We start from the raw sequence: 14,346 nt of genomic DNA, 5'->3' as shown, positions 1-14,346 counted from the left end.
CAAACAAATAAAAGGTGATCTGAGGTTTACAACTTCAGTGAAAATTGTGGTCTCAAGTCTCTAATGGCTTGCTTCAAGTCAGCTCCTGAAGTGGTCATCAGTAATCTCTGGATCCCAGGAGGCAAGTTTTGACAGAGAAGAGCAATAATTTCAAATTTGAATGTCTTGTGTTCACAGTGCTTGGAATACAAACAGTTGTGACCAAGGGACTAGTTCATCCAAGGCAAGAGTAATTGAAAAGGCCTTTGCTCCATCCTCCCTTGGCATCTTTTTGCAGAATAGTCAGAGCAAATAATGGGAATGGACATCTCCTCCTACCTGGCCAAGGCTATCGGTACCCAGAGTGACAGAGCAAAGGTGAGATGAAACTGTTGCAAGAACAACGTGAAGCTTTTCACGAAGATGGCGCCGAAAGCGCAGAAGGAAGCCTCTGCCCCTCCCAAAACCAAAGCTAAAGCAAAGGCTTTGAAAACCAAGAAGGCAGTAGTGAAAGGTGTCCACAGCCAGAAGAAAAAGAAGATCTGCACTTCACCTACATTCCGGTGGCCCAAGACACTGCGTCTCAGAAGACAACCCAAATATCCTCGGAGGAGCGCCCCCAGGAGAAACAATCTTGACCACTGTGCCATCATCAAGCTCCCTCTGACCTCTGAGTCAGCCATGAAGAAGATTGACGACAACAACACAGTTGTGTTCATTGTGGATGTCAAAGCCAACAAACACCAGGTCAATCAGGCTGTGAAGAAGTTCTATGACATTGATGTGGCAAAGGTCAACACCCTGATCAGGCCTGATGGAGAGAAGAAGGCATATGTTCGACTGGCTCCTGACTATGATGCTTTGGATGTTGCCAATAAAATTGGGATCATCTAAACTGAGTCCAGCTGGCAAATTCTAAATATAAGTTTTTTGACCATTAAAAAAAAAAAAAAAAGAACAATATGAAGTCCCAGCCAAAAGGAGTCCTCTTCAGCTCTAACCTTCGTACAGAGTGGCTACTCTCTAGGACTGGACCAGGAAGGGGGATTTTATGTGCTGAGTACTATTCCAGTGACAAAGCTTCACTGTAGGCATCTGTGTTTTAGGGTCAGCTCTCTCTCCTGGAAAGAGAAGGGGCCAATGCCAGCCTGCAGGTGGTTTCCTTCATCTGACATTACAGATACTGCACACACCCACAAATTGCCAATTCTGCCACAGTCCCCCAGTGAGTATTTGACTTTGCAGGGTATTCTTTATGCTTCTGGCCAGCTTTGCCCCATCTTGAAAACCTTGGAAGAAGAGAAGAAATTTTATGATCCCTCTTCCCCCGTACCTGAAGTCCTGTGGACCAACCTGAAATTTCAAGTCCTAAAATAAGTGAAAACAAGGGCAGTAATTCAAGGAGTACAGATTCCTCACTAGGCTGCAACCAACTACATCCTACCTCCCAACCACATGTAAACCTGTCTACTATTGTAGCCCTAAGTCTAGGAAGGAAAATAGGAAAAGATGTGCTTCAGGAGTAAATGGGTGTCTGGTAGCATGAAGTCAGCAGTTCTTAATCTGGGGTTTGTGCATCCCTAAGAATTTAATGGATGAGTTTCATGGATTCTGAAGTATACACAGAATTTTTAGTTCAAATGCATTTGCCTGGGGAGAAACTCCCAAAGGATTCGGATTTTTTTGAAAGGTAAGACCCGCTGTTGTGGATGGCTCTGGAATATTGCCCTAGTGTCACTGCAGTTCATATTCCTTCACCACTCATTCCTGCTGGCACCTGACTCCCAAGGCTTGCTGGCCACAGGCTGCCTCTGTGTCCTTGTATGGCCTAGAGACGTCAGATAAAAATGTATAGAGCCCTTTGTGAGCTGAATTTAGTAAGTTCCTACATATGAAATGATCAGCTTTGCTCTAGGATAGAAAAACTGACTTGGGAAAAGGAAATTCTGGTCAGATGGAAAATTCTGGATATGTTCATATCCATAAACAGTAGATTTTATTATTTGAGTGTTACTCATTGGTTTTATGCAAAAGAACTAATCAGTCAATGTATTCTTGATTGATGTTCATTGAACTTAATTATGAAATGTTTGTTACTAAGACATTAATGAGTATTAGAAGGAAACAACAGCATCTTTCTGGTTGCTGATATTAGTAATCATACGTAAATGAAAGCTGACATATGATTCCATAGGCTGGTTATTACCTGATATTCCTATTCTATTTCAGTTGACTTTGCTCCAACACGAGCAATCTGAATATCTCCGTAGGCCAGGGGCCCTGCTCATTTGCTGGAGAGCTCCTCAGTCTCTTTTTTTTTCCCCCATTGGATGCTGGCTAATTCTTCAGAAAGAGGTAGGAAGTCCTTACATTCCGTTTTTCTAGTCCTAAGAAATAACAGAAATAGGGCTTGGAGGTAGGTGATCTTTTGTTGTTTCCATCTCTTATTTACTATTTAACATGAAGGATCTGTAGTGTCACTGGAATTTAGAAAGTAAGGATTTCTGAGGTTAGAGAAAATTTTGTCAAGTGGAATTTGTATATGAGGGAAGTGTGGGATTCTAAGTGACAAAAAGAGTGTCGTAGACAGGAAGAAAAGAATGTAACTTAAGTTCATCAGGATAAATACAGTATTTGAAAGGTGTAGTGAGGAGAGCAGCCTGGCCACATGGGCAGAGCAAAGTCTCACTAGGTAGATGATGAAGTTTGGACTGCTTGAGATGTACTTTAGCAAAGTCTCACTAGGTAGACGATGAAGTTTGGACTGCTTGAGATGTACTATAGATTCTTTTATCACAGAAAAGAACTGATGAGATTATTTTTTTAAGAAAGTTAGTAGAGCAGAAATGTATTAGGCTGATGGCTGAGAAACCAGTTAGAAGATTGTTGCATCAGTCCCATCACACAGCAAGTGCCAGGTTCTTGTTGGCTGTACTGAGAACACAGAAGAAGGAATGCACTGGAAGGATACCATAAAGAACTATAGACTTTTATATCTTTCTGTTGTTACTCCAAAAAGGATTTGATGTGGCTCTTAAAAATTAGATGCACCATACAAAATCCCAAAGAAAATGTTTGGAACGGCAGATGGCATCAGGTTGAGCCTCGTATACAGCATGTATGATATAAGCCTGTCACCTTTTCAAGAATTTGACCCCTGTCCTTTACCCCTTCCCCACCCCAGTTTTTATGGATTTCAGGGTTCTCTTTGGGTTTCTCTTGGTCTTGGACATAGATACAGGTTCTTGGGAGTCCCCCACAGTGTCAGCTGACTGCTTTCTCTGCTTGAGGATAAATGTTCGTCAGTCTGTTACCTGACTTAGATCTCAGCCTCTTCCAAAAATGACACAGTGGACATGAGGTACCAGAGGGGCTAGCACTAGGAGGCTCCCATCACCTGCCTTTTTAATCCTGAATCTGGGACAGGCTTCTCCAGAAGAGTTTCAGACACCTAGTGGGAAGTCAGAGGCAGTGTGGGGGCCTGGGGACATTTGTCACACTCCCATCTTAGGCCCTTCTTTCCAGCTCCTGTTTTCTTTTTTTTTTTTTAATTCAGTTTTATTGAGATATATTCACATACCATACACTCATCCATGGTGTACAATCATCTGTTCACAGTACCATCATATAGTTATGCATTCATCCCCCCAATCTATTTTTGAACATTTTCCTTACACCAGAAAGAATAAAAATAGGAATAAAAAATAAAAGTAAAAAAGAACATCCAAATCATTCCACTCCCCCATCCCGCCCTACACCCTATTTTTCATTTAGTTTGTGTCCCCATTTTTCTACTCATCCATCCATACACTGGATAAAGGGAGTGTGATCCACAAGGTTTTCACAATCACACTGTCACCCCATGTAAACATAGTTATACAATCATCTTCAAGAGTCAAGACTACTGGTTTGTAGTTTGATAGTTTCAGGTATTTACTTCTAACTATTCCAATGCACTAAAACCTAAAAAGGGATATCTGTATAGTGCATGACAATTCCCACCAGAGTGACCTCTCGACTCCTTTTGGAATCTCTAAGCCACTGAAACTATTTTGTTTCATTTTGCTTCCCCCTTTTGATCAAGATGTTCTCAATCTTGTGATGTCAGGTCCAGGCTCATCCCTGGGAGTCATATCCTGCATTTCCAGTGAGATTTACACCCCGGGAGTCAGGTCCCACATAGAGGGGAGGGCAGTGATTTCACCCACCAAGGTGGCTTAGCTAGAGAGAGAGGGGCCACATCTGAGTAACAAAGAGATTCTCTGGGGGAGACTCAGGCTTAGCCTTTCCTCTGCAGTAACAAGCTTCATAAGGGCAAGCTCCAAGATAGAGGGCTCATCCAGCCCCCGTTTTTTGAATGCGATTGCCTTGGCTCAGAAACTTTTGGCTTTGGTATTCAGCAGGGCAATGGGGCTTCTCCATAAGTAGCTCTAGTTATGAAATGGGGGATAGGAGTAGATGGAGGAAGAGACTATTATATGAAGCCTGATTATCAGTGGCTCCCTGGGATTTTAGCAACTCAGATGAGAAGCTCATCCCTCTGCCACGTAGATAGAGGTGGTTACGGTGAGTGGGGTGTGGGGAGCGGGAAGGCCTTTGTTTTATGTGGCCAGTAGGAACATGGCCAGTTTCTCCCTCAGGAAGTGAGGCTGGGTGGAATGTCCAGATGGATCTTTCTTGGAAGTACTCGGACACATTTTGTGAGTCTCACAGCAGTGCTACAACTGTGCTGTTATGTCCTTGCCCACATACATCCAGCATCCATGGAATTCCCCAAGTGGAGAATGGCCATATGGTCTTAGGTTCTTAGCGTATGCCTGAGAGCAAACCTCTCCTGCTTAGACTTAAAAGGACATGAGTGTCAGCCTCTGGTCAGGTTGTGTAGCCACACATACCATATGTGTTGTTCTCTGGTCTATTTATATTCCTCTCATCCACCAACTACTTCTGTATTTACATAGAAATTGTCCTGATAAGCCAAGGCCAATTGAGTCCAGGTTTAACAACAGACCAGCTTCCACTGTTTAGGCATTGCTTCGTTAATTTCTAAAACAAGTACAATCACTGTGGGACAAATATTCTAGTCATCTGATTTCATACTTAACATCAATGGTGGGGATAACTTCAGAAAGAGCTGCCAATGCCTCTAGTTCCTTGGATCTTAAGTCCATGGTGATTAACTCCTCACTCTTCAAATGACCCCGTCAAGACTTTCAAACTTCCAACCTGATCATTCCCCTCTGCTGTCAGCAAATAACTCCCTACTCCAAGGAAACAGCCAACACAAGGAAACTCCCTCAGCCTTCCACCACTAGGTCTTCCTCCAAGCACAACCTCTACCTCCTGTTACAATGGGAGCTGCATCCCTACTCCGGTCTAAATTTCTCTGCCAATCCACCAAATTCCCTCTCCTGTATTTTTAAGGACTTGCTCCATCTCCCCAGTCGTTTTCAGACTCTCCCTGCTGTTAGCTCTTTCTCATTGGCATTTTATGTTCAAATCTGTCTCCTTAAAACTCAGCCCTCCTCCTATGCCTCATCCCTTTCCAGGCTTACATTTCTCCTTGATGCCAGAAATCTTAGGAGTTGCTTCTACTTAATGAATCCCACTCCTTATCCCTCTGCAGTCTGACTACTTCCACTACCCCTGGAATACCTTTCACCAAGGACACTGATAACCTACATGTTCCTAAATCCAAAAAGTACATTTTAGTCCTCTTCATATTTGACTTCTGAGCAGCATTGGACACTGTGGACAATCCTTCCTCCACCCACTCTTCTTGTGAATAAGGTGACACTACACTGGCTGGCCTTTCTTCTCTTTAGCTGCTTCTCTGTCTCCTTTGTAGACTCCCTTTTCTCTAGTTGGTTCTTAAATATGACTTTTCCTCAGGGCTCTGTCCTAGGCCATCCATTCGTCTTTCTTTACCTCAGATGATCTCATTCTAACCTGTGGTTTTATCTGTATCTGCAAGCAACTCCCAAACCTATACCTGACTTTTGAGATTCAGGGTCATAGAGACAACTGCTGTCCTGGGACTCACACATGGGATTTCTTCTAGAATTGCCTGCAGCCAGTCTGCTGTTCAACAGTTTTAAACTCTTGTAGCTCTCCTGTTCTAGTTTGCTAATGCTGCAGAATGCAAAACACCAGAGATGGATAGGCTTTTATAAAATGAGGGTTTATTTCACTACACAGTTACAGTCTTAAGGCCACAAAACGTCCAAGGTAACACATCAGTAATCGGGTACCTTCAGTGGAGATGGCCAATGGCGTCTGGAAAACCTCTGTTAGCTGGGAAGGCACATGGCTGGCGTCTGCTCCAAAGTTCTGGTTTCAAAATGGCTTTCTCCCGGGATGTGCCTCTCTAGCAAGCTTGCTCCTCTTAAAAACGTCACTCATAGCTGCACTCCATTCAGTCTCTTTGAGTCAGCATGTTTTATATGGCTCCACTGATCAAGGCCCACCCTTAATGGGTGGGGTCACACCTCCATGGGAGTATCCCACCAAAGTCACCACCCACAGCTGGGTGGGGCACATTCCAAGCACATCTACCCAGCACCAAAACGTCTGTCCCACAAGACCACAAAGATAATGGCATTTGGGGGACACAATACATTCAAACTGGCACATCTCCCTTTCCCCTCACCAGCACAGGAGATTTTAATTCCCTGTGGGACAGGGCTTGCCCCTGTATGAAGTTGTCCCCAACAAATACCACTGCTGATATTTACTTGAATCTCTTTCCTCTTCTCTCTGAGTCCTTCCCTTTCTTTTGTCTGACTCTTTCTAATCTTTCCATGGTAAAAATAACTTTTTCAGGAACGTGTCCCCTGTTTCCCTGCCATAATCTCCCATAGTGCCCTGTGCATCCCTTATTGACATTGTGTCAGGCCACTTTCTAAAAAATAGATCTATGCATATTAACTCATTTGTCCCTCACAGCAGAGGGATTTACAGATGAGAAAACAGGCACAAAGAGGTGAAGTAATTTGCCCTGCCACACCTGGCTTGGAAGTAGCAAGCCAGGCTCAAGCCTAGACAGGCTGTCTCCAGGCCTTAACCAATAGACTGTATTTACCTCACCCCCCCTTTTTGAGACTGATAAATGTTTGTCTTCCCAGGGACTTTAAGTCCAGTAGAGTACGAGATGTGTCTTAGTCACCGAGGCGTTCCTAGCAGCCTGCAGCATGCTGCAAAAAGAAATTGCTCTGTTAATGTGTATGAAGCAATGAAAGTGTGAGATATCTTCCAAAAAAATTATCCCCATCCCTTTTTTGATACAATTATATATTTTAATCCGTTTTATCATTACAAATAAGTTATAAGTTATTAGTTGGACCTTTGTGGTCCAAGTACAAACTTGGTCTGGATCCGTAAAGCATTCCTCTTTGTTTTCCCCTCCTCTTGCTTCTCGCACATAGAGGCAATGAGGGTGAAGGCGTTGTGAGCGCTCTCCCCGACGCAAGCAGAGCGAATCTGCAACCATTTGCTGAGAAGGAATGCAGACGCCCCTGGATCAAAGGCGTGATCGTGAGAGCTGATTATTTGCTTCTCATTCATTAATTGATTCATTCATTCCCTGATTCAGCAGTTGTTTATTGTGCCCCTGCTATGAGCGAGGTGTGGAGATTCAGCGGTGAGGAAAACAGGCAAGATCCCTGTCCACGGGACACACGGTTGAGTCATGGAGACGAAATTTGTCTTAAGACGAGGAATTCCATATACGGCGCAGTCCGATAGACCACGCTCACCCAGCCGCCGGCTTCTCAGGCCCCTTTGCTGCCCAAAGGGCGGTTTGGATGGTGCCGGGGAGAAGGGCTGTTGCCCTCCGCTGATTGGCTGGCCTCGGCCAATCAAGTGCCGGCGCGGCTCACGGCTCGTGGTGGCGGGGAAGGAAGTGGGGGCCAGCCGGGGCCAGGGCGCTGTGAATGGAAAGAAAGTGGAATGAAGTCTGGGGTCATTCTTGGCGCACCGGGGCTGTGCCCTGAGAAGACCCCTCCGATCTCAGGGAAGTCAGCCTCTTGCCCTGCCCGCGGTGTTTTGGTGATGTTGCCCAGTGCTTTTTGGAATTGTGCTGACCTGAAATCAAATCGGATTTATCACTTATCAGGCCATGTGATCTGGGGAAAGTCAATTTATCAGAACCTCAAGCTTCACAAGAACGTGTCCTCCCAGCCTGGAGAGGAGGGGGATTCTCAGGTTGCTTCTGGCTGAGCACCCTCTGTCCTAATTTGCCAGATTGGTATGTCAAATACCACAGACTGGTTGGTTTAAACAACAGAAGTTTATTGTCTCATGGTTTTGGAAGGTAAAGTCCAAAATCAAGGCCTGGACAGGTCATGCTTTCCCCTGCAGTCTAGCATTTTGGTAATGGCTTGCACAATTCTTAGGGTTCCTGGGCTTGCATCTCTGCCAAGATTACAGGAGATTTGTCTCCTTGTTTCCTTCCTGTGGCTTTCTCGGACTGCATCTGAATCTCCTGGGCCTTATAAGGACTGAAGTCATGTGGATGAAGGCTCATTGTTGATTCATTTTTTTCTCATCTAAATAGGATCTTTGAAGATCCTATTCAGAAATGAGTCCACACCTTAACTAATAATATCTTCAAAGGTCCTCTTTACAATTGGGCTCACAGCCACAGGAATGCCGATGGAACACTTGAACATGTCTTCATGGGGGACATGATTCGATCTCCAGTACCCTCCGTTTGAAGGATAAACACCAGCTGAGAGAAGGGAGTGGCACCATAGCAGAAAACTCTTTATTTCCCACAACTGCCCCGAATATTGACCGGCTGGTTTCCTTGTCCCAGTTGGTGTGCCAGCCTACACCTCCCTGGGAGCAGCCACCTGGCTTAAACAAGTGCCAATCATCTCCCAATAGTTGCAGCTGGAGTGAAAGAAAAAGAAATGTCAGGAAATGCCCTACAAATCCAGTGCATGCAAAAATCCTACCCTCAGTTCCCCCAGTGACCAGATTTAGTTCTAGGAATTATGTTGCAGTGGAAGCACTACAGGAGTCAGCCCCTCAGTCTCGGAGCAGCTGGGCTCAGTAAGGAACTAGCAATCAAAGGGCACCCCCACTTCAAGTTCTGCGTTAAGCAAGGACTCCTGCCCCATAGGATTCACAGTTGAGATTCTGGTGTTGATGCTTTTGCTTTTGATGAGAAGCTTTGGGGTGTAGATGTTTGAGATAAGAAAGGGTGAGAGATGCCTCGGAAATCTAGTTTTTTAAAAAGGTATAGTTAAGGGGTAAGGACCAGAAGAGCATCATTTCACCCAGGAAGCCCATTAGCCATCTCCACAGTGTGTGGAGGTAGAACCTGGCACTGCCTCCTGATGAATGATGTAGTCTCGAAGCAGCAGCATATTGATGGTGAGGATGCTTGGAATTAGACTTATCATTTGGGAAGACAAGATGGCATTTGATACTCTTACTTCTGCAGCCTAGTATGTGTGCATAGGTCCTCTGTTTTGATGAGTAGTTAGGAACTGAGAAAACATTCTTACCCGTTTTTTTTACAGTACAAATAAATTTATTACTACCTCTATTTTTTTTTAACTTTGGTTTTACTGTTTTTCATTACATTATTGTTGGAGATTAAATCATGTCCCCCACAAAAGGTATGTTCAGGTCCCAACCCCTGGTCCTGTGGGTGTGAACCCATTTGTAAATAGGACCTTTGAAGATGTTATTAAAATATGCCCACACTGAATGAGGGTGGGCCTTCATCCAGTAAGGCCGAAGTCCGTATAAACAAAGGAAATTGGACACAGAAAGCAAAGCCCCGGGGAGCAGCCAGAAGCTGGAAGTTAACAGAACCCTGAAGAGAAAGGAGAAGACACTGCCTGTGTATTGCCATATGACAGAAAAGCCAAGGAACTCTAGAGATTGCTGGCCAGCCACAAGATATTGACTCTGTGAGGAAACAAGTCTTCTAGCTTCTGAAACCATGAGTCAATTGATTGTATGGTATTTGTTTTAGCAACTGGGAAACTAAAACAACTGTCTTATTTTGCATAATGCATAGATATTAGTTGTACAATTCCATGAGTTTTGACAACTGTATACACCTGAGGAACAATGACCCTATTCCAGTTTGCTAATGCTGCCACTTGCAAAACACCAGAAATGGATTGGCTTTTATAAAGGGGGTTTATTTGGTTACAAAGTTATAGTCTTAAGGCCATAAAGTGTCCAAGGTAAGGCATCAATAACAGGGTACCTTCACTGAAGAATGGCCATTGGCATCCAGAAAACATCTGTTAGCTGGGAAGGCACGTGGCTGGACGTCTGCTTTCTCCCAGGTTGCGTTTCAAAATGGTGTTCTCCAAAATGTTGCTCTTGGTTCGTTTTGTCCTCTCTTAGCTGCAGCCCTCCAAGCTCCCTCTCTCTGAGGTCTTGTAGTGCTCAGGTAAAGTAATCAAGACCCAGGCTAAATTGGTGGGGCCACACTTCCATGGAAACATTCAATCAAGAGGCCACACCCTAATCAAAGGTCAGTCACAGGTGGGTGGGTCACATCTCCATGGAAACAGACTAATCCCAATATCCCATGAGATTGGATTAAAAGATAATGGCTTTTTCTTGGGGGACATAATATATCCAAACTGGCACATGCTACCCCCTGAACCCCAGAAAAACATGATCCTTCCATGTACAAAATACAGTAATCCTATCACGGTATCACAAAAGCTTAAATCATTTCAGTAACCATAGATATACAAGTACAAGATACTATCAAAATCAGTTACAAGCATGGTCTTGTCCCAAAGTAAAATTCCCCTCTATCTGTAGACCTGTGAAACTTAGACAAAGGAGGGACAGTCATAGCATAAACATTCCCATTTCCATAAGGAGAAACAGTAAGGAAAACAGGGTTCATGGGAACAAAACAGTTCCTAAGACCCACAGGGCAAACTCCATTCGATTTCAAAGTCTGCGAGTCATTTATACAATGATGTTTTATCCTTGAGCCTTGAGAGAGCATGAGTCCAACCCTTTCTAAGGGCCTATGCGGCAGCCCTTTTCTCTCCAAACGCTGGGGTGAGTGCTCCAACATATCTACATATTGGGGAGACCACCTTCTCGGTCCCACCCTCCTTAAACATCAGGGTGCACCCAGACTCTGCCTCTCCAGGGCAAAGGCTCTCCCCTCTCTGAACAGTGGGGTGGTAGCCAGTCTCTTCCCAATCCCTGGGGAATGTGCTCCACCCTCTCTGGGGCCTGGGGTGGCAGCACTCTTCCTGAGAATTGAGGTGGAACGCCTGCTGTCTGCCTCTGGGACAAACTCACCCTTTCCACATGCGTGGGCTGCTCTGTTCTCCCTGCCTGAGACCCCTTGACTGACTCCAGACCTCAAAATCCATGATTCTGTCCTTGAAGAATTTTTCTTTCCATTTGTTCATTCTTCATCTCCTCCAGTCCAGACCAGCAGTGGTTCTGTTTATACAGATTTGGCACAGACCCAAATCGAGATTTGAACATTTCATCACTCCCAAAAGTTCACTTGTGCCCCTTTTCAATCAATCCTACTCACTTCAGCCCATCCCCAGGCAACCACTGTTCTGATTTCTATTACTACAGATTAGATATACCTGTTTTGAACTTTTATAAATGGGATCATGCACCATGTATTCTTTTTGTGATGTATTCTTTCACTCAACATAATGTCTTTGAGATTGCAAATCTCATCCATGTTGTTGCCTGTATCAGTAGTTCATTCCTCTTTTGCTTGTTAATCAACTTTATTGAGAGGTATAATTTACCTATATAAAGTGACATGTTAAGCATGCAGTTCCATGAATTTTGACAAATGTATACATCTATGAAACCAGGACCCCAAACCATTTCCATCTCCCCAGAAATTTCCCTTACGTCTTACCCACCTTAACCCACTCCAGAGACAACCAGTGTTCTGAAATTTAACACTATAGATTTTGTTTTGCTTATTCTTGAACCTTATATAAGTAAAATTATATAGTATGAGTCTCATGTCTGGTATCTTCAGCTTAATATCTGTAAGATTCATCTGTTTCATCATGTGTATCAGTAAGTTGTTCTTTTTTATTGCTGAGTAGTATTCCATTGAATAAATATACCACAATTTGTTTATCCATTCTGTTGATGGACATTTTGGTTTGTTTTCAGTTTTGAGTTATTATGACTAAATTTTTATGAACATTCATGTACAAGTCTCTGTGGACATAAGTTTTCATCTCTCTTGGGTAAAATTGTTGGGTCATAGAGTAGGTATATGTTTAATATCTTGAGAAACTGCCACACAATTCTACAAAACCAGTATGCCATTGTACACTCCCTTCAGAAGTTTATGAGAATTCCAGTTGCTCCAACTGCTCACCAACACTTGGTGTGTAAATATTTAATTTTAGCCATTCTAGTGGTGTGTGGTGGTATCTCACTGTGATTTTAGTTTACATTTTCCCAATGACTAATGGTTTTGAGCACTGTTTCATGTGCTTACTGACCATTTATTTATTCTCTTTTGTGAAGTACGTTCAAGTTGTGCATATATTTTGACACAACTGTTTCAGTGTACAGAAATTTATTCTAGGGTAATATGTTTTAAACTAAAAGCCATATTAGTCTGTTCCTCTATATATTAAAAAAAATTTATTGACTCAGAAGGACAATTATTTTATGTGCCAGGCACTTTCCTAGGTTTACTAATCAGCAGTGACTAAGACAGATGAGATCTTTGCTCTTTTTGAAGACTTCATATGCTAGTGGGGAGAGACAGAATATATATATACTGGAAGCAAACAAATAAGATGATTTTTGATGGTTTGGAGATGTTGATTAAAGTGTTAGCAATTAATAGTAAATATTGGAAACAACCTATGTCCTCCAGATTTTGGGGTGAGAGGGTTTTAGTAAGTTACAGGAGCTTGATGTGCCATTACACTGCCATTAAATTGATAATTATGACCTGAAAAATACTTAGTCTAATAATAAGGTTAAATTTAAAATTGTATGTATACTTTGTTTGGGACTGTGTAAAATACACATGCTCTGTTGCATATGGACAAAAACTGGAAGAACCGGAAAGAAAGAATGCTATCTTATGTGCTTATAGAAATGGTGGGATTATGGGGATTAAGTGGTTTTAATTTTGTCTTTTTAGTGGTTGTGTTTTTTTAGTTGAATGTATTACTGGTCCTAACATATAGGACCGGTATACTAACTGGCATCATATAGTATTCTCTCTCATGTAGTTTTCCTTTGTATATAACTTTACAGTGTCAAAACACAAATCAGAATTGAGTTTGCAGATTATAGCATTTTATTCCAGACACCAAAAGTCTTGCAGAAGCAAGGAAGTCAATTCATTTGCAAAAGTGAAAGCAGCTAGGAGCTTGTAGACTTATATATAAAGGAAGTTAGCTTGACTCTTACTGCTATGACAAGGGCTTCTCAGGTTTATATGGAAGGGTTTAGGGCAGGCGGGCTTTATTCTGCAGTGGGTAAAATGTAAAGAATAGGGGCTTGCTTGGCCATCTGGGCCAGCAGACTTGGTAGGTGTGAGAAACAAGCACTATTCCTAAAAAGAATAAACGCTTACCCGATTGTGGAGAAGAAAAGAATTTATTTACGATCTTGCAAGAATGGACACCCAACCAAAATGTGGGGGGTTGGCGCCCATAACAATACACCCAGCAGTATTTATTCCCTACACCTAACTCGCAAGTCCCTCCCGTTTCTCCAGTGGCTGGATACTCCAGAGGTTACATTCTACTTGTCAAGCCTAACTAGCCCTGGCAAATTTGAAACATGCAGCGCACAAATTTGAAACATTTGAAATGGTTGGAACAAATCTCCACCCCTGACTATAATGGTTATGCCCAGGCCTCTTTAGAGCCAGTCTGGGCTAGTTTGGTAACAAGTTATGAGGCTATTTTGGAAACCTCTACACCCACCCCACCTCAGAGTCTTCACCTTGCAAGAATAGTAGATAGTAGGCGATAGTAGGCGGATAAACAGGGGGACCCACCGTGGACTAGTTTGTCTTTTTAACCTCTGCCAATTCCTGAACCGCCCCAAGCCCGCCAGGCACACCTACCATGTATGAAAACTAAACTTAATCTCATTCTCACAGTGGGGATTCAAATTTCAAAAGATATCAAGAGGAAACTCAAGAGGGAGTTCAAAGAGTAAGTAGGACACAGTCTTTTGCTTTTTTTTTGTTTTGGGGGGTGGAGGGCTCTGAAGTGTCCCATGATTTCCACCATATAATTTTATCACAGTTCAGAGACTATACATTTACTATGAAATGTGGTATTTTCAAAATTAAAACTTCATTGTGAAGTGAGGGCAGTTTCACTTGGCAGGGATTTGGGATTTTAA

At 43.1% G+C, this 14,346-nt stretch overlaps 1 protein-coding gene across 1 annotated transcript; it reads left to right on the top strand.

The window, feature by feature from the left end:
* Nucleotides 1–185: 185 nt before the first annotated feature.
* Nucleotides 186–3,503, top strand: LOC119518818 (60S ribosomal protein L23a-like). Its single transcript, XM_037816210.1, has one exon. The coding sequence runs from the start codon at nt 403–405 to the stop codon at nt 871–873; it is 471 nt and encodes a 156-aa protein (XP_037672138.1). The 5' UTR covers nt 186–402; the 3' UTR covers nt 874–3,503.
* The last annotated feature ends 10,843 nt before the right edge of the window (nt 3,504–14,346 follow it).

This window comes from Choloepus didactylus, chromosome 22, assembly GCF_015220235.1.
Source record: "Choloepus didactylus isolate mChoDid1 chromosome 22, mChoDid1.pri, whole genome shotgun sequence".
Classification (NCBI taxonomy): domain Eukaryota; kingdom Metazoa; phylum Chordata; class Mammalia; order Pilosa; family Megalonychidae; genus Choloepus; species Choloepus didactylus.
This window is presented reverse-complemented; position numbering and strand designations above follow the sequence as displayed.

Coding starts and splice junctions, on each gene's coding strand:
- LOC119518818 (XM_037816210.1), top strand. CDS start 403: ATGGCGCCGAAAGCGCAGAAGGAAGCCTCTGCCCCTCCCAAAACCAAA.